The sequence below is a fragment of the Bubalus bubalis genome, chromosome 19 (assembly GCF_019923935.1).
Source record: "Bubalus bubalis isolate 160015118507 breed Murrah chromosome 19, NDDB_SH_1, whole genome shotgun sequence".
Classification (NCBI taxonomy): Eukaryota; Metazoa; Chordata; class Mammalia; order Artiodactyla; family Bovidae; genus Bubalus; species Bubalus bubalis.
Window position 1 is genome coordinate 58,307,301 of NC_059175.1, and position 20,761 is coordinate 58,328,061.

Consider the following 20,761-nt stretch of genomic DNA (forward strand, 5'->3'; position numbering starts at 1 on the left):
CAACTGATGTGACTTAGCAGCAGCAGGAGATGGTGGAGGACAGAAGAGCCTGGTGTGCTGCAAGTTCATGGGGTCACAAAGAGTCGGACACGACTTACTGACTGAACAACAGTAAAGGAAAGCTCTTGGCTTACAGTAAGTTACTGATAAGAGTTAGTGCTTTTCCCCTGAACTCCACCTCTGCCCGCCTTCACGCTTCTCTCCAAATCTTCAGTAGTCCAGCCTTCACTTTTTAAGTCATCGTTAGTTGTAGACTTGAGGGATCGGTTGTTTTGTTTGGGGGAGATAAAAACAGTTGAGACTGTTCCCCAAATCCCTACCTTGTAATAGAATGACAGTACAAATCCACACGTGCATTCTTTTTTTTTTTACATTTATTTTATTGAGGTATAGTTGATTTACAATGTTGTACTAATTTTTGATGTATAGCAGAGCAATTCAGTCATTATATGTATATATATACAGACATTTTCACATTCTTTTCCATTGTGGTTTATTACAGGATATTAAATGTAGTTCCTTCTGCTATACAGTAGTAGCACCCTGTAGTTTATTCATTTTATATATAATAGTTCGCATCTGCTTATCCCAAACCCCCAATCCACCCCTTCTCCATCCCTTATCCACCCCTCAGGTCGGTTCTCTACGTCTGTGAACCTGTTTCTGTTTCCTAGATAAGTTCATATGTGTCATATTTTAGATTCCACATATAAGTGATATCATATGGTATTTGTCTTTCTCCTTCTGACATCTTTCACTTAGTATCTGGAGAAGGAAATGGCAACGCACTCCAGTATGCTTGCCTGGAGAATTCCATGGACAGGGGAATCTGGCGGGCTACAATCCATGGGGTCGCAAAGAGTCGGACGTGACTGAGCAACTGCACTTTCTTTCTTTCTTTTCACTTAGCATGATAACTTCTAGGTCCATCCATGTTGCTGCAAATGGCATTCTTTTTATGGCTGAGTAGTATTCTATTATATATATTTGGGCTTCCCTCATAGCTCAGTTGGTAAAGAATCCGCCTGCAATGAAGGAGACCCCTGTTCAATTCCTGGGTTGGGAAGATCCCCTGGAGAAGGGATAGGCTACCCACTTCAGTATTCTTTCACTTCCTTTGGGGCTCAGCTGGTAAAGAATACACCTGCAGTGTGGGAGACCTGGGTTTTATCCCTGGGTTGGGAAGATCCCCTGGAGAAGGGAAAGGCTACCCACTCCAGTATTCTGACCTGGAGAATTCCATGGACTATACAATCCATGGGGTCACAAAGAGTCGGACATGACTGAGCAACTTAAAAAAAAACACAAATCCTTTCTCCATTCACCTACTGATGGACATTCAAGTTGTCTCCATGTCTTGGCTGTTGTAAATAGTGCTGCCGTGAACATAGGGATGCATGTATCTTTTCAAATTATAGTTTTGTCCAGATATATGCTCAGGAGTGGAATTGCAGGATCATATGGTAACTCTAGTGTTTTGAGGAACCGCCATGCTATTCTCCATAGTCGTCGTCATAATTTACATTCCCACGAACAGTTCACAGTGCATTCTTAAAACAATTAGCAGATGAACAAGCATATTGTGTTGTTACAAAGAGGTTCCAATTTTTTTGATTTTTAAAAATTGTGGTAAAAAACCCCTCACATATAACTTAGCCCCTGCTTACGTGCACAGTTCAGTACCGCACCTGTCACTGCCGTCTGTCCCCAGAACTCTGCATCTTGGCAAAGTGAAACTCTCTACCCATTAAACAATCACTCTCCATCCCCCCATCCCCACCCCCAGCCTCTAGCAAGCTCTGATTTGACTATTAACAGTCAAAAAAGTAAAGGCTCAACATAAACTAAGGTTGGAACTCTCTAAACATTCTTCAAATAGTGTAAGGAAAGAACATTCTGCAGAGATGGGATGGGCACAAGCGAACAACTGGAGCTCCATCTGCGGGCTTAGTGCATGGCGCCCCCTGCTGTTGGAAGCATATTGTTTATCTCAAAAACTCTTAACCAATCAATTCTTCCCTGGTGGCTCAGATGGTAAAGAATCTGCCTGCAATGCAGAAGACCTGGGTTCAGTCCCTGGGCCAGGAAGATCCCCTGGAGAAGGAAATGGCTACCCGCTCCAGTATTCTTGCCTGGAGAATTCCATGGACAGAGGAGCCTGGTTTGCTACACACAGGACATGGGGTCACAGAGTCAGACACAACTGAGCGACTAGCACTTACCAAGTGTTTAGTGTTAGTTAGTTAGAGTTACCAAGAATTTTAATCATCTTATATCTGAAAGCTGCACCAACTGCTCTTATGTGTATATGGCAGTTTCACTAAGTCTAAATGATAACAGAGGTGATTTCGTTTTCTTTTGTTGTTGTTTAATTTAATTTTATTTTATTTTTAAACTTTACAATATTGTATTAGTTTTGCCAAACATCGAAATGAATCCGCCACAGGTATACCCGTGCTCCCCATCCTGAACCCTCCTCCCTCCTCCCTCCCCATACCCTCCCTCTGGGTCGTCCCAGTGCACCAGCCCCAAGCATCCAGTATCGTGCATCGAACCTGGACTGGCGACTCATTTCATACATGATATTATACATATTTCAATGCCATTCTCCCAAATCTCCCCACCCTCTCCCTCTACCAGAGAGCCCATAAGACTGATCTATACATCAGTGTCTCTTTTGCTGTCTCGTACACAGGGTTATTGTTACCATCTTTCTAAATTCCATATATATGTGTTAGTATACTGTATTGGTGTTTTTCTTTCTGGCTTACTTCACTCTGTATAATAGGTTCCAGTTTCGTCCACCTCATTAGAACTGATTCAAATGTTTCATATTCTTAAATGCATTTTTAAAATCGCATCTGAAAATGTTAATATTTTATCAGAAATGTGCTGTAACCATTGCATCAACCCCCCTATGAGAAAGTATTCCAGGTAGATGTATAATAATAATTGTAACTAGCGACTAGCCACACTGAGAATATTAGAGGGTACATAAACACTTTCTAAAAAGCCTTGCCATGCTCTCTGGCTTAACTGAAAACCAAGCTCTTCTTCTCTCATTAATAGATGTGGTTTACTCCATCTGTTTCAGTTTACTAAAAGTTTTACTGGCTTGACCTTACATAAAAAGTCCCCCTTTTTATGTAGCTCCTCACTGTACCCTATTGTAATACTCACGGTCCTACCTCCCGCATTGAAGTATTTTTCTCCATCACCTGCTCCCATGACGCCCCTCTGTCTCCATGCCCACGTGACTGTTCACCGTTTCAGAGGTTGGGTCAGTGGTCCCCGATCAGCAGCCCCACAGGAGAGCGGCCCGTTCTGTCTGGCGATGACTACAGGCTTGCTCCCGTCACCACCTTTAAGGCTGCTCCCCAGGAATTGGGCTCATCAGCTTTATCACACGTGGTCTGCTTAAGCATTGCCACACTAGTAAAACGGCATTCTTTTTTCCTTCAAAATTGGGGCTCCCCCTGGTTCTACTTTGGCCACCTGATGTGAAGAACTGACTCATTTGAAAAGACCCTGATGCTGGGAAAGATTGAAGGCAGGAGGAGAAGCGGACGACAGAGGATGAGATGGTTGGATGGCATCACTGACTCAATGGACGTGAGTTTCAGTAAACTCCTGGAGTTGGTGATGGACAGGGAAGCCTGGCGTGCTGCTGTCCATGGGGTCACAAAGAGTCCGACACGACTGAGCGACTGAACTGAACTGAACTGGGTCCAAGAGTCAGTCCTGATGAGATGCTGTCATTCCGTTGGGGATGTGGTAACTTCTCAAGACCTCACCGTTTGCATTAGGAAAGCTCTTAGAAATGGCCCCATCTGGTTCAGGGGGCCACCAGCAAGGAGAGTGACTGCGGAGAGGACAGGCCAGGAGGGGCCCTCATGGGCAGCCAGGCCTCTAGCTAAAGGCAGGCGGTGCTTAGTCAGTCACGTGACACCCTGTCACACCACACGTGGAGCGCTTAGCACATCTCGTTAGCTCCCTTAACTTCAAACACTGCCAGATCTGACCATTTCTCATCTCCTGGTCCTGCGCCATCTCTCACTGGGATGGTTAGAGAAGCCCCTCCCCCAACAGGGTCCGTCCCTGCTTCTGCACTTGGCCCCTCACCACCCCCCACAGTCTGTTCTCACATGATCTGGGTTGTTGTTCAGTAGCTCAGTCATGTCTGACTGTGACCCCACGGGCTGCAGCACGCCAGGCTTTCCTGTCCATCACCATCTCCCGGAGCTTGCTCAAACTCACATCCATTGAGTCAATGATGCCATCCAACGATCTCATCCTCTGTTGTCCCCTTCTCCTCCTGCCTTCAATCTTTCCCAGCATCAGGGTCTTTTCCAATGAGTCGGCTCTTCGCATCAAGTGACCAAAGTATTGGAGCTTCAGCTCAGCATCCGTCCTTCCAGTGAATATTCAGGGTTGGAGAGCCTGTCAAAATTACAATCCAATCATATCACTCCTCCAATCCACAATGTCCCAAGGCTCCCAGAGTCACAACCATGCCCTACAAAACCCTTCAGAAACGCCCCCACCCCACCCTCCACCACACGAGGACAGACAACGTGATGTGCAGCTGAGAGTCAAAAGGCCAGATGCGTGGCCCAGGTCTCCACCAGCTCTCTCTGAGAACAAGCCAGACAGGCCTGTGTGTGTCCGATAGTGTCCAGCCTTGTTTTGCCCCCCACCCCTCCTCCACCCCCATCCCCAAGTAAATCAGATCAGACATCAGATGCACTTTCCAAAGACCCTTGCGGTAAAAGTCGAGCCGTCAGCCACCTCTGAAAGGTGCTCCTCCCGCTGAAACAAGACTGCTCCCGTCCCTGTCAGCAGCAAGGATGAACAGTGAAGTGAAAGGGTTAGTTGCTCAGGTGTGTCTGACTCTTTGCAACCCTGTGGATGGAATTTTCCAGGCAAGAATACTGGAGTGGATCTTCTCCAGGTCTTCCTGACCCAAGGATCAAACCTGGGTCTCCCACACTGCAGGCAGATTCTTCACCGTCTGATCCACCAGGGAAGCCCTGATTGACTTAATCTGTAAAGACAGTAAGAGGGGTCTCTTTTATTCTAAAATGTTTTCTGAACCAGAAAAAAAAGAAGACACAGTTTTTTTGAAAACAGGAAGAAGTACAAAGAGGAAAATAAAATTGATGCTAATCTCAACACCTGCTGATGACCCCACAATGAGCGCTATATTGTGGTCCCAGGAAACCTTTTATTATGATGACAGTAAGATCGATCACCTGCGCTGTGCATGGCACTGATGGGAGCATTTTGTGCAGATCCCGGGTCCCTCAGCGCACAGTCCTGTGCCAAGCCTGTAACCACCGCCTTGTATGTGGCATTGTTGAGGGTTAACCACTGGTTTACCTTACTGGAGACTTAAACCCAATTAAACGTAATTTGAACGCTTCTTTCTCAGTAAAACCTCCAAATAAAACTGATGCCCAGCGCAGACTATTTTAATTCAAAACAGCTGCAGTGTAGTTCACTTCTAACTGCAGGGCATCAGAATTTCTGACAGTGCTAATCCTGATTACTCAGGGTAACGGAGACAGCTTTGTGAGTTCCTCAGAAGCATAGCCAACAGCTTCTGGAAATTAAGTGAAGACATGGCATTGTTCCTTCATGGAAAGGAATCCTCTCTGGATGTGCAGGAATGGATGTCCCAACATCGCATAAACGGATGTCCCAACATGCTGGGTTTGGTTGTTCTCCGAGTTCAAATGCTGATGGAGATCATTAGCTTCTTCGAATTCCAATCCCTAGTTCTTGGGAAGGAGACTCAGTCCCAGGGCGGGTCAGGGACTGACTCCGGATGAGGAGGGTCTTGAGAGAGATGCCCATTGTGTGATCCCAGTCACATTGAGTCAGATTGTAGCATCTTAGGCCCAGAAGTGTTGTTTCTGTAAGGTCAGGGCTTCCTCCATTCTTTCTGTATACTCTCACCTTATTTGGGAACCTAGCTTTGCTGTGCTTAGTTGCTCAGTCTTGTCCGACTCTTTGTGACCCCATGGACTGTAGCCTGCCAGGTTCCTCTGTCCATGGGATTCTCCAGGCAGGAATACTGGAGTGAGCTGCCCTGCCCTCTTACAGGGGATCTTCCCAACCCAGGGATCAAACCCAGGTCTCCCGCATCGTAGTGGACTCTTTACCATCTGAGCCACCAGGAAAGCTCAAGAATACTGGAGTGGGTAGCGTATCCCTTCTCCAGGGGATCTTCCTGACTTAGGGATCAAACCTGGGTCTCTTAGGTCTTCTGCATTGCTGGGCGGGTTCTTTACCACTAGTGCCACATGGGAAGACCAGGTGGACTGCCAGAGAATTGCCTAGAATTATTTTAGACTTACAGAAGCCTTGTGAAGATAGCACAGACCCTTCACCCCACACTTGGTCTTCACTGCTATGGTACATTTGTCATGACTAAGGAACCAACCCCTGTACATTATTATGAACTAAACTCCACAGTTTATTCAGGCTTCTCATGTGGCTCAGTGGTAAAGAATCTGTCTGTCAATTCATGAGACAGGGCTTCAACCCCTGGGTCAGGAAGATCCCCTGAAGAAGGAATGGGGTATTCCAGTATTCTTGCCTGGAAAATTTCCTTGGACAGAGGAACCTGGTGGGCTACAGTCCAAAGGGTGGCAGAGAGTCGGACGAGGCTGAGCATGCATGCATGCCACAGTTTATTTAGATTTCACAAGCTTTTTCTTCACGTCCTTTCTCTAGGATCCTATCCATGCTACCACGTCTCCTTACCCTTGTCTGGTCTGTGGGGCTTCCTTTGTGGCCTTGTTAGTTTCAAGGACTACTGGTTAGGTACTCAATTTGAGTTTGTCTGGGGGTTTTCTCATGGTTAGACTGCTTTCCAGGGGAAAACCACAGAGGTAAATGGCCATTCTCATCCCATCTTATCAAGAGATCACACTATCAATGTGACTTGTCATCACTGCGTGATGGCCAAGCCCGTCTTTGCCGGGTTTCTCCCTGTCCTCTTTCTAGAGGGAAGTTAGTCATCAGCCCACATTTCAGATGTGGGAGATATGCCCCACCTCCCTGAGAGGAGAGTAGCTATGTACATGACTGGGTGTTCTGTGCCGGAGATCCGTCCCTCTTGTTTGCTTGGTTCGTTGCCGTTTGGCTGCGCTGGTTGTTAGTTGCGGCGCTCGGGATCTTCATTGGGTCACGTGGGCTCTTTCGTTGTGGTTCATGTGCTCAGCTGCTCTGAGGCATATGGGATCTTAGTTCCCAGCCCAGGGATCGAACCCAAGTTCCCTGCTGGATTCTTAGCCACTGGACCACCAGGTAAATCTCCCCGTTTGTTTACTTATATGTGTAGTTTGTCGTTGTTTAGTCGCTAACTCGTGTCCGACTATGTGCAGCCCCATGGACTGTACCCCACCAGGCTCCTCCGTCCATGGGATTTTCCAGGCAAGAATACTGGAGTGGGCTGCCATTTCCTTCTCCAGGGGATCTTCCTGACCCAGGGATTGAACCTGCATCTCCAGCACTGGCAGGCAGATTCTTTACCCCTGTGCCCCCAGGGAAGCCGTATCTGTATATGAGTGTGCTATGGTCCTAACTCATCATTTTTAGCTGCTCTGACTCCTCCAGCTTTGCCACTGGGATCTCTCTCTTCTGGGTTCCTGTGTTTCAAGCTGATTATCTTGTACATTCCCCACCCTAGTCCTAGAATAAGCCATTTCTCCAAGAAGCCCTGGTTCTTTTTATTAGAGAATAAACAGAAAAATCAAGATCTGGGCATGGAGTGGGTTGTTCTGTTTTGCTGGCTGCTTCCTAATGAGATAATGTTGACTGCAAACTCAGCAGCAGAAAACCCAACCCTGCAGCGACTCCAAGAAACAAATCATCTTCACTGTCAGTCATTTATTAGGTTTGTGTTCTGGTTTGGAAAAGTCAATGCCATTAGGCTCTGCAAATATTTGAAGAACACAGCATGTTCTGGTCAACTCAGAGGGCATTAGCTAAGTTGAAACTACTCCAGGTGAACGCATCAGAAAGACACTTTGCCTGAAAGAGTCTTTGTTAGGTTACCTTCTAGAGTTTCCTGTTTTCTGAAACAGACTGGTTAAATCTCATCTGGTTACAGTACTAGGGCTCAGTATGTTTCTTGGATGATTTTGACCTGCAAATAGGTATTGCAGCTTGTAACCAACACTATACCTAATGCTGAATTACATATACTCCTTTCTGGCCAATGCTGGAACCAGTTTGTTTTTTTTTGTTTTTTTTTTTTTTTTTTTAAGAAGCAAGCTGGAAGGCAAGGAGCATTTTCATACTGGAAACATGGGTCAGATTGGCGACGGTTGAGTCAAATTCAGAGACTTAAGGGCGATAAAGAAAGGAAGCATCGATCCACGTGGTATTTCTTCTCTTTAAACCTGTGACTGCTGAGGCCCAGATCAGACTGAGAGCAGTCAGTTACTTTGCTCTAGAATGGCCACCCACTCCAGTAATCTGGCCTGGAAAATTCCACGGACAGGGGAGCCTGGTGGGCGACAATCCATAGTGTCGTGAAGAGTCAGACATGACTGAGCAGAAAGACCCAACCTAGGCTGGAGGTGTGTGGGGCTAAAAACTCTGAAGAAGCACCTCAGTGGCCTTGACAGGGCCTTGTAGGATGTGCTTGGCACAGACGGGTACCGCATGGAGAACAGAGGGGCTTAGTGGTACCAAGTTAAACCACACTGTGAATTTTAGAAATGATGTATCAATAAATGCAATGGAACTTTTATTCTATCTTGTATTTTTCAACATCTGGGAAAATATTCCCTTTGATTTTCAAGGATGACAGACGTACTATCATTTAATCCTATTGCCAGATGGCAGTACTTCCAGCGCATATTGGACAAGACGGGAAAAACACTTCCTTAGATCTAACAACAAGCCTCCCTCCTGAGAAGCTCTATTAGAGATCCATCAAGCCTTACTGCTTTTCTTTCAAGGGACCAGAACTAGAGTCACCTGCTCAGGGTACTTATGGCAGTGTCTCTGTTAATATGGATGCACTCACTATCTTGAGGCCTGAGGTTGGACTTTCTCCTCCAGGGGTTACTGGCCCTCTCCTCCAGGGCAGTGGAAAGCCTCCAGGTGGACATTATCGGTGCCGAGAAGTTGGTGGGAGGAAGTAACCTTTGTTGCAGGTGCTTGCTCACACCTTCCTTCTGACATGCAGTTACCCCCTCCTGTTCCCTCAGTTTGTTGTCTTTTAAAAGCCACTTTACAGTGATTTTGCAAGGCACAGACAGACTGCATTATCTCATATTCAAATAATCATTGGTTACAAACTAAGGAAAGCCTGCCTATGACTTTCCTGGAAGCTTAAATTTTTCTTTTATCAGAATGCAGCCTAGAGAGCTCACCCCAGCCAGTGAGGAAACCCCAGATAGCTTATCCTCCATAAGTCCTGATCAAGTCCAGAGTTGGGGTGATGCTCCCTTAGCACCTAATGCTTTATAGCTGTGGAAAATATTTGGAAGGAGGGATGATCCCATCAAGAAAAGGGACTGAGTCCCAGTGCTGTGCTCAGTGAAATTGCCACCACACCCGGCTGTGGGCATGAATGACTAACTGGCAACCAGCTTTGCAGTGGGAAAAGACGGCAGGGCCACTTGTCCAGGCCACTCGGTAATAAAGCCTCTGAGCTCTTGTTAGATCTAAGGAAGTATTTTTCCCGTCTTGTCAAATATGCGTGGAAGTACTGCCATCAGGCAATAGGATTAAATGATAGTACGTCTGTCATCCTTGAAAATCAAATGGAATATTTTCCCAGATGTTGAAAAATACAAGATAGAATAAAAGTTCCATTGCACTTATAAAAGTGAAACATATTGATAATAAATCCACCAAGATGTTTTTTAATAAATTTCAACATGACATAGTAACTCGGAGAAGGCAATGGCACCCCACTCCAGTACTCTTGCCTGGAAAATCCCATGGGCGGAGGAGCCTGGTAGGCTGCAGTCCATGGGGTTGAGGACCAGTCTAATTCCATGAAACTTAATTTACCCAAAGCCTGAACACTGTTATGGGCTTCCAGATCACGCCAGTGGTAAGGAACCCACCTGCCAATGCAGGAGGTACAAGAGACGTGGTTCAGTCCCTGGGTCGGAAAGACGCCCTGGAGTGGGAAATGGCAGCCCACTCCAGTATTCTTGCCTGGAAAATTCCACAGACAGAGGAGCCCATATTCTAAACCTTCAGAGTTCTGTTTCTGTTGTTGTATTGTGTCCAACACTTCGCAACCCCATGGACTGTAGCCCACCAAGGCTCCTCTGTCCAGGGGATTTCCCAGCAAGAATACTGGAATGGGTTGCCATTTCCTTCTCCAGGGGATCTTCCTGATCCAGGGATCTAACTCAACTCGAGTCTCTCGTTTCTCCTGCATTGGCAGGCAGATCCTTCACTGCTGAGCCACCAGGGAATGACTGCAATTCACTTTATAATGCATTCAGTTTCATCTTAGAGAAGAATCACTTGCCTCTTAAGAAAAGCAGAGAAGTATTTTATGAAATTGGCATTTAACTTGGCCAAGTGTTAGACAAACTGGCATTTGTCTAACACCCTCTTCCAAAGTTATATCATTACATTTTAAAATTCAGTTTTTCTATCGATTATACCTACACAAAGCTTAAAAAGTCGGTCCCCTAAGGGCTGACCCCCAACAGCAGTTCTTCTCCCAGCCTGCCCCACCCCTTCTCCTACTCCCAGATCTGATTCAGTGGAGTTCTGCATGCATCCAGATACTTTCAGATTACTTTTTATTATTTGCTTAAAGTTGTAAAAATTACATTAATACACATGTTCACCCTGAACTGAGTTGTCCAGCAGCCTATGTAAACTTTCCACATTGGTGTGGCTACCTGCTCAGATGCCTGCCTCCCACCTGGGCCCCCCTGCCAGGCTTCCTGTGGGGCAGGTGTGATGAATGGGCCAGGGTCTTACCTGTGTCAGGTAAGTAGAGAGCAAGGCAGTGGCACTTGAGGACCCATGTGCCAGCCCCCCAATTGGGCACATTCACCCTCTTCCCTAGCTCCTCGGGGACCATGTAATACCTGTCACATTTCACTCCTTTACACCTTTTTCTAATAATCTTGCTTCCTGCCCTTTTCCCCCTGGCAGCTCTGTTTTGTGATGTTCTGGACTCCCAACGTTTCCGAGAAGATTCTGATAGACATCATCGGCGTGGACTTTGCCTTTGCAGAACTCTGCGTTGTTCCCTTGCGTATCTTTTCCTTCTTCCCGGTTCCAGGTAAAGGAAAACAGAGAATGAAAGAAAAATTCCTAATCACTCTCATGCCTGACTCAGTTTTCTTTCTTTAGAAACATTACCAGTTCTGTTCCAAACAAAATAAATGTATACACTTCAAAGTTTCACGGTGGATTAAAAAGATGCGAATATATTATCCAGCAGGTTGAAAGTTGGAGAAGCGAGTCAAACAGGCATAGTTTCTTTCTTAAAGGACAGTGGTTGCAGACTCAGTAGAAAGAGCCTGAGGGGATAGTATGAGTCGTTTTCAGGGGCAGTAGAACCATTCCCTGCCTTCACTGTGGCGACTAGTGACACAAATCTATGCATCTGTTGAGATTCTAAAAGGACTACTGGAGAAAAGAATCCAGGGGCAAGGCTGCGGTTAAAAATGGGCGGTAGGGCCAGTCGACGCCGGGGCTGATGGCTCACCTGCCACCCTGAGCTGTTCCCAAGTCAGGCCAGGAGCTGCCCCTGCTTCTAGATGTCAAGCATTCCCGGCGGCTGCCTGGGGTGTTGCCTGGTCCTTGGGGTTGGGGCGGGACACTGAGGGACCCGAGGGTTGCCGCCACCTGGAGATCAAGGCACTAGTTGTTGACTCCTCAGTCTGAACCTGAGGAGGGGCTGGAGTCCCAGAGCTAGGACTGGGGTAGGACTCTGAATCTCCTCTCCTCGCCCCTTCCTCGCCTGTCAAACCAGCTGCTTGAAGACAGCCGACCCCACCTATCTTTGCAACCTGCTGGCTTTGGGCCCGTCAGGTTAGCATCCCGCCTGTGCAGCCACCTGTACCTCAAAATTCAACTCTTCCACTGGGGGCGGGAGGAACACTGCGTCAGATGCAGATTCTTCCTCCAAACTGGACATGAGCTTTTATTCCAGGAGTGGGTGCTTCCTTCCCCTCGATAGGTCTGTGCCTTGTGCTGCCCCTACCTGCGATAAAGGACTAGACCTCCTTTTTCCTCAAACCCCGCCCAGTTTCAGATCAAACCTAAATGTCTGCAAAGGTCCGTCTAGTCAAAGCTATGGCCTTTCCAGTAGTCATGTATGGATGTGAGAGTTGGACTATAAAGAAAGCTGAGTGCTGAAAATTGATGCTTTTGAACTGTGGTGTTAGAGAAGACTCTGGAGAGTCCCTTGGACTGCAAGGAGAGCCAACCAGTCCATCCTAAAGGAAATCAGTCCTGAATATTCATTGGAAGGACCGATGCTGAAGCTGAAACTCCAATACTTTGGCCACTTGATGCGAAGAGAAGAATCGACTCATTGGAAAAGATCCTGATGCTGGGAAAGACTGAAGGCAGGAGAAGGGGACAACAGAGGATGAGATGGTTGGATGGCATCACCGACTCAATGGACATGAGTCGAGTAAACTGTGGACATGAGTTTGGGTGATGGACAGGGAGGCCTGGCGTGCTGCAATCCATGGGGTCGCAAAGGGTCGGACACGACTGAGCGACTGAACTGAACTGAAATGTCCGCCAAGATCAGCCGGTCGTCACTGACACACCCTCCGTGGAGCCCCTCCTGGGCGCTGGGGCCGGTGCCCTGCCTGCGCTCCCGAAGCTCACAGATCAGGCTAGGGAGACCGGGTACTGGGAACCCGCTGTGAGGTCTTTGTGAGGCGTGGACAGATGGAGCTGTCCGCGGTCCGCGGTCGGGAGGCTGCGAAAGAAACCCGGAAGTGAGCCAGACCTCCTTCTTCGCCCCTTCCTCGCCCCGCCCACATGCGCGGGGAAACCGGGTGTCCAGTTCAGGTTCTCTGCTCCGGGAATCAAACTGGACCGCCGTCAAGTCGCCGCTCTTGAGTTTTCCTAGACGGGCGTGATGGGAGCTTGAGGCTGGGTGGGGGTGAGGGTGGGGTGGAGGGAGTGGCAGCACCACCCCTCCATCCCCCGCCCAGGGGTGGCGATCACAGTGGGAAAACGACACTTAAGGACTGTGCTGCGCACTGAGCAGGGTGGGGGAAGGGGGGAGGCGGAGGGCGGGTCTCCTCCAAACCCCGAGGCAGGGATCAGGAACCCCGGCAGGAAGATGGGCCCCGGGCGGCAGCCGAAGGGCCTGGGTCCCACCCAGCCGCCCCCGGGACCAAGGATGTGCTGCTGCGGGCGGGCTCCGGGGGGCGGTGCTGGGGGTAGAAGCAGCAGGTTGGAGAGAAGGGTGGCATTGCTGACCAGTCCTTGGATCTCCCTCCAGTCACCGTGAGGGCCCATCTGACGGGGTGGCTGATGACCCTGAAGAAGACCTTCGTCCTGGCGCCCAGCTCCGTGCTGCGGATCATTGTTCTCATCACCAGCCTCGTGGTCCTGCCCTACCTGGGGTACGTGGTGGGGGAGGGGGGCCGTTGGGCTATGGGATCCTGCTGCCATTGGTCCCGCCCTACCTGGGGTACGTGTTGGGGGGGAGGTGCGGGGGGAGCTATGGGATCCTGCTGCCACCGAGGCACTCTGTCCAGAAGATTGGGGGGGAGAGGGGGCGTTGGGCTATGGGATCCTGCTGCCATTGGTCCCGCCCTACCTGGGGTACGTGTTGGGGGGGAGGTGCGGGGGGAGCTATGGGATCCTGCTGCCACCGAGGCACTCTGTCCAGAAGATTAAATCAGCTTTTTTTTCCTGGGAAATCCCCAAGCGTGTCTAGAGTTAGAAATGCTAAGTGATGCCTCGTTTCTCTGCCCAGGGGACCAGGTTGGAGGCTGTTGAGATCCATTCTAGAAAAGCACTTCCGGGGTTATGCCCACCCACACGGTCAGCACTGAGCATCCACCGTGGTGTGGCGGGCAGGGGCAAGGTGAAAAACGCAAGGGAGCGAGCGAGGGTGTTGCCCTTGTTCTCGGGGATCCCCACTTTCCTGGGACCCCGTCTACTGGGAAACTGCACTCTACAGAGAGGAGGGGCGGGATGCTGCGGGCACCCGGGGCCGGGCGGGGAGACGTGCCCCTTCCCCAGCAGATGCTGAGCTGAGATCTGGAGCAGGAGTGGGAGTCGCAGGGCCCGGAGGGGGTCCCAGGCCGCTCTCCCACCCAGGTGGAATATTTATTAGGTGCAGCGCTAACCGGCAGATCTTGAAGGCACCCCTATCGCCTACACCTTGCCTCGTTTTGGCTGGGTTTTGATTCTCTGCCTCCGCGGGTCTCTAACAGACAGATGCCCTTTGCGTTCTCATCCCCAGGGTACACGGAGCCACCCTGGGCGTGGGCTCCCTCCTCGCGGGGTTTGTGGGAGAATCCACCATGGTCGCCATAGCAGCGTGCTATGTCTATCGGAAACAGGTGAGAGAGGGCAACAGAACGGCACCCTTGCCTGGCACGCCCCCTGGTGTGGGAGCCTGCAGATGGTCATGAGGGGGAGGGGAGGGGAGGGCACCAGAGGTGGTGTCCTCGGGCAGTGCCAGGTCTTCATAGATGATGGGAGGGGAGATGAGAGACAGGAGCCCCCCACCCCCGCCAGTGCCTCTCACAGAGCCCGGCACGCAGCCAACTCCCCAGTTACCCCGCTGAAAGGAACACGCGGACCTAAAAATGCAGCCTCGACGAGGTCGCCCCCAAACATAAATGAGATCCAAGTACATGGCGAGGGGTCCCCTGAGACCTCTGCCACGCTGTGCTTCCCACCCACCACCCCCTCCACCGCCGCCCCAGCCCCCCTGATGCGTCTTCTCTGGTCTAGAAAAAGAAGATGGAGAACGAGTCGGCCGCCGAGGGGGAGGACTCGGCGATGACGGACATACCTCCGGCGGAGGAGGGCACGGACATCGTGGAGATGCGGGAGGAGCAGGAATGAGGCCGCCCCCCACCCTCACCCCCGGGCGGGCGCCGCAGGGGGCCCAGGTGATGCCCCAGCGCCGCCATCTGCTCCTCCCCGACATGTTTTCTTCCACTTTCTTTCTTTTTTTTTTTTTTTTTTTTTTTGTTTGGGTAACAGAAGAGGCCTTGATCTAAAGGTTTCACGGACACTCTGGCATACCGGGTGTGCCCACGCTCATGAAGGGACTTGTGGAACGGTCTCACCACTGCTTTGTGGAAACAAAACAACTGACTTCATGCCCCCGCTTCGTGAAAAGCCCAAAGACATAGCCGCCTTGCAGTCGCCTCCCCCCACCCCTCCCGTCCTCGGACAATCTCCACTTGGAACCAAAGGACCGCGGCTGTGCCGTCCAGCGTCCCCTCGGCCACCACCGCCCAGCAGGCCGCAGGCTCACCCTGTCCCCTAGCATCGCTCAAGAATCACCGGTGACAACTCGCTTCCGGGTCACGTGGCTGTGCCAAGGGCTGTGGCTGAGGCCTCGCACCGTGGCGTATTGAACCGTCTGCCATAGCCGGGCCGAGGGCAGGGTCTGCCTGCAGCCCGGGGTGGCCGGCGGCGCTGAGGAATGGGTGTGCAAACGTGCTGGACCGACGGCCGGCCGGAAATAATCTCCGGCGGGCAGGTTAGAGGTGCTCCGGAGCAGCGCGCCGACAGCATTCCCCTGGCCGCTTCGTGGATCTGCGTGTGCGCTCGCTGTCACACCAGCCGTGTACATACGAGAGCTGCCTTGTCAAAGTTGTCCCAAAGCCTGTCCCCCCATCACCGGCGTCCCTGGGCATGAGTTTCCCCGATGGCTTGTTTTTCACCTTTCCTGAAGATGGCACTAAAGCAAGGGAGAAGGAGCATTCTAACTACGTTTTAGTCTTTATAAAGTGAACTGAAGCTTTAAGTCATAATCTAGCATTCTAATGCCAGGTTGCTATGTCGTCGCTTTGGAAGTAGATTTATGACCTGGTCCTGCCGTTCTTAGTCCTAACCCTGGGGTACAGGTAATTCCAAGTGTTCTTCTGTCCTCGCCTCTCACGTCACATGAGAAAGCAAGACATTTTATAAACGACAGCAAAGTCACTATGTGATATTCCCTGAAATGACACATTTGAAATCCATTCAGTGCAGTATATTTTTCTAAGTTTTGGAAAGCGGGTTTTTTCTTTAAAAAATTATGGACACGGTTCACTAAATTCTTGATTTAGTCAAAATTCCTAGACGGAAAGAACCTAAACACAAAAATATTTTAAAGATATAAATATATACTGTATATGTTATGTAATTTATTTTAGGCTATAATACATTTCCTATTTTCGCATTTTCAATAAAATGTCTCTAATACAATACAGTGATTGCTTGTGTGCTCAACATACCTGCAGTGGAAACGTATTGTATCGATGAAGAGTGTCTTGTTTGCAGCGGTTTTACAGTCTGTCATTTGTATACAAATGTAAGGGCCAGTCAGTGACAAAAGAACTATTTTTCATTATGAGTAACAGGGGTGTAAATGGGTCAGCTGATGTAGACCGTAGTGGGAATAGAAATATACGCTCGCAGGGCAAAGAAGAAAAAGCCAAGCCTTTTGTGTTTATTGCTTTCAGTGCCATGTAATCATATCATTCCTCATAGAAAAAAAGAATGGAAGGGCTCAGAGTCAGCCATGAACATTCACAGGGTTCGTTCACATGTCTGGACACCCAGTGACCACTGGGGGACAAATTCTTATGGGCTTCCTCTGAGTGGGTTTTCCGCTTAGAATTAAGATGCATTGCTTTGGGGTGGTTGCAGGGGGCAGATCTGAGAAGATGTGGGGATAAAGAATCTAATTGTATCGGCTTTTTTAAAATACGTGACTAGAAAATTAAACGGCAGTATTTTTTAACGTGTGTGACTAGTATTTCATGCTTGTGGTGTTGGAACCTAAAGAGTACATTGAAAAAGCAAATCCGTTCCCTCCAGATCGGGACAGACCAGCTAGATTCTTCATTATGCAGCTAGAACATGGCATTACAACATCAGAGACATCTTCCGGGATAAAGAAGGACGGACTGTGGTATTTTGTTGGTGTTTCGGAAAACACAGGAAGGATGCCCAGACCGAGGCCACAATGGCAGGGCAACAGTTGTGCAAAATCTTTCTCCTTGAGGTGCACGCCCCCTCCTCCATTCGCTTGGGCTGCTTAAGTCACTCACGTCACAGCTTGGGCTCCCAGGCACACACCTAAGCTTCTAAAGCAAAACCCACTGCCGGCAGGTTCTTCTGCAGCTGTTCTAACCAAGACAGATGGGAGGGGGATGGGGATGAGTCTCCTTCCCACATTTCAGGGAGATGGCAGGGCACCCCTTTGACTTGGCCCCCGCCAAAAGAAACATTCCCCCCGACACAGGTTTCTTTTCTCATGCACATTACTCAGCTGACAGCGCCATGCCTGGAGAATCTCAGGTCAAGGACCATGGAAAGACCAGAAGTGGCTTTCTCAGTGGAGACCCATGCCTCATAGATGCACAGAAGCTAAAACTGTGGGGGGCGTACAGCTGCTTTTATTTAGATGCTAAGAAGTGAGAGTGGACCACTCACAGGGGTCTCCCCATCTTGAAGGCCTTCTCTGGGCCAGCTCGGGTCAAGAGCAGCTGGTCGTGTGGCCTCTGCTTTCTGGGGGGCACCGCTGAGGTCATTCTCGACGCATCTCTGTGGGCTCCGAGCCAGACCTCAGCATCCCTGGCATCGATGAGACACCACAATCTGAGCCAGGAGGGAGCCGTCCAGGCTTGCTCCAGCAAAGTCAGGACCGGAAGGGGCCTGCCGGCCACCACTCGGCTCAGGGCTCCTCAAGAGGTCTGCACACCGGTTTGCACAACAGCTGGGACCCCTCACCTGCTTGGCACTCTTTAATTTGGGCATGAAGGCCGCTGGTTTATGTCACCAAGTGTAAGAGCCAGGGGTGCGCACTCTCTGCCTGCCTCGGCTACTCTTGTTCCAGAGTCCATCTTCGAGGTTTTGCATGTATGTTTTGTCTTGCTTTTTTTAGCTTTAGCAGGTAATTTGGCTCTGGAAATGTCCAGAGACAGCCAATTACTCTCAGAAATGGAAATTTTCAGCGTTGGTTTAAGATACGTCAAGTGGGACCAAATAAATATGGCTACAGTAGTAAAAAGCACTTTGCTTATCACTCCCTGAGTTCTCCCAACATATAACGACAAGAGCCCCACAAGGAGAGAGGCCCAGGGCTCCACTCTGGTCCAGCTCTCTAGAGTAGTCCAGGGCACTTCCCAGCAAGAGGCCAGCTCTGTAGTCCCCCCAGCAGCCTTGTCTGGTCTGTCTTGGGGTTAGGATAATCACTGCACATCCCTAACATCAGAAAAGTTATTCAATGACACCTTTAGAGCAAGACATATAAAAGCTAACGGCTTCCTACCCTCCTGACTCATCCTCATTTGGAGGTCTTCTGGAAGGAAGCGGTAGGGGGAGATGTACATTTATGTACCTTTAATTCCAAGAAACACATCTGTTTAAACACACAATAGTTCTCTGACTGGATTCTTTTTCTTACTTCAAACTGAAGTGAGAGAGAGACTGAGCAAGTAGGTATATTGTTGTATCAAATGACATTATCTTGAAAAATATTTTCTTATATTAAAATTTTTTTTTCTCCATCTGTAACTATGCAGACCAGTGCCCAAGACAGCATGAACTAGGTGAAATTGCTTAGTCGTGTCTGACTCTTTGCAACCCCATGGACTGTAGCCCACCAGGCTTTTCCATCCATGAGTACTGGAGTGGGTTGCCATTTCCTTCTCCAGGGATCTTCCTGACCCAGGGATTGAACCCGGGTCTCCCGCATTGCAGGCAGATGCTTTACTGTCTGAGCCACCAGGGAAGCCCACAGCATGAACTGGTGTGTACAAATTAGCCAGGGTTTCTGGCCTTTTTGCAGGTCCATGCGCGCTCAGTCGCTTCAGTCATGTCCGACTCTTTGCAACCTTATGGACTGTAGCTCCGCCTGGCTCCTCGGTCCATGGGATTCTCCAGGCAAGAATACTGAAATAGGTTGCCATGTCCTCCTCCAGAGCATCTTCCTGACCCAGGAATCGAACCCACGTCTCTTATGTTTCCTGAGCCACTGGGGAAGCCCCTTTGCAAGTGAGCTGACTTCTAAACTTAGGATGAAGTCTTCATCAATCAAAGCAATGCATGGTCTAGGAAAGGGGCTATCATGTTCTCAGTCCTAAATCTTTTTTTTTCAAGACTATAACCGAAATTGCAAGGAGCAAGGCTTTATAGCTCGTGGCAATTTGTAAGTGTTGAGATCTCTGGGTTCACGTGTAGCCCATCCCTGAAAGGAGGCTCCTGCCTGCCCCCTACCTACCCCCAGGCACAGCCCCCACCAGGCTCTTTCATAAAAAGCACTTGAACCGTAGGAAAGCATGTTTTTGAGCACCGTGTCTAGTGAACATTCAGGATGCTCCTCAGGGGGGTTATCTAGGGTCTCTATTTCTATCCTTTGAAGCAGCAAAACATCAGGTGACTCATCAGCTGATCTAACCACACATGAAACAGGATGTCGAGACGAAGAAAAATACACAAAGAGTATTTTTTGTTGCCCTTTTAAAGGTTAAATGTCTAAAATTAACTACCTAAACATGCACAATGATAAACTTGTAATTACATAATCAGAATAGTCCACACCCCACTCCCAAGTCAGAGAACATGTAGCGAATTACAGTTTGCTGTCTGATCTCACCAGGGAAGAGGAGATGGTGAGATCTCATGTGATCATTTCACTTTCTCCTCCAGACAGGAGGCTAGTATCATCTTTTGTACTCTGGTTATTATCATCTCTTGTACTCTGAGCAAAGAGCACCAAAGATGCGTGTCTGAAGTCTTCTAACTTTTTTAAATCATCTTCGTCTAGTCCAAGGGGTTCCAGAAGAATTCTTTTTTCTGCTTCATTTGCAATCAAGCAGGGTCTCTGAAAGACTGTAAGATCCATGCACTTTTATAAATGGCTGTCAGCTACCCACGGCTTCAGCTCATGTTTCTGTTTGGTGCCTCTTTTTAAATTAGGAGATTAACCTAAAGTGCACTTTACTAGCAAGATGTGGCATTGGCGTCTGCAACCCGTGTATGTAAACAGAAATTCACAAGAGCCAGAATGCCTTTCTCTCTCCAGGATACATGGTTTCCTTAGGTTAAAGAAGGGGGAGATGGGGAGAAACCTGTTAAAAATGCTTTTACCATCAACCGTCTGGCTTTGTGGAAATTCAGTGATGTATGGAGATCAGTCGTTACTATAAGATTTAGAGGCAGATGTGCATCAACCACAGACCAGGGACAGGTAAGGGTGCCTTTGGGGTGGAAAACACCACGCCCAGGTGGACTCTGGCTCCCTGAAGTTGTGGGGCCATGGATGTGGAGGACCCACAGTCTGGATGAACTGGATACTGAAGAAGTTCAAGCCACCCTGCTGGAACCAAGGAGGTTCAGAGTTCACATCAACTCTAGCCCCCCAGCCCCCGCTGCATGGACCAGTCACCTGGAAGCAAGCCACGCCCCCGGGGGTACCACATTCACAAGGCTTGTGGGCAGATACACTGCGTCAGTGCTTTATTTGGTTTGCTTAGTGATATATTCAGAAGGCAAGTCTCTAAAGCTAGAATGACCAAGAAACCAGTCATAGAGCTTCAGGAATCTTGAC

The 20,761-nt window shown here is 49.1% G+C and overlaps 1 protein-coding gene across 1 annotated transcript in view; it reads left to right on the forward strand.

The window, feature by feature from the left end:
• The window catches only part of ANKH (ANKH inorganic pyrophosphate transport regulator), a 169,322-nt gene extending 152,374 nt beyond the window's left edge, over positions 1–16,948 (forward strand). Inside the window, exons 9-12 of the mRNA XM_006077608.4 lie at positions 11,152–11,281; positions 13,472–13,595; positions 14,444–14,543; positions 14,941–16,948. Of these exons, the coding sequence (XP_006077670.1) occupies positions 11,152–11,281; positions 13,472–13,595; positions 14,444–14,543; positions 14,941–15,054 (468 nt within the window). The 3' untranslated portion in view covers positions 15,055–16,948. The remainder of the gene's footprint in view (positions 1–11,151; positions 11,282–13,471; positions 13,596–14,443; positions 14,544–14,940) is intronic.
• Positions 16,949–20,761: the final 3,813 nt, after the last annotated feature.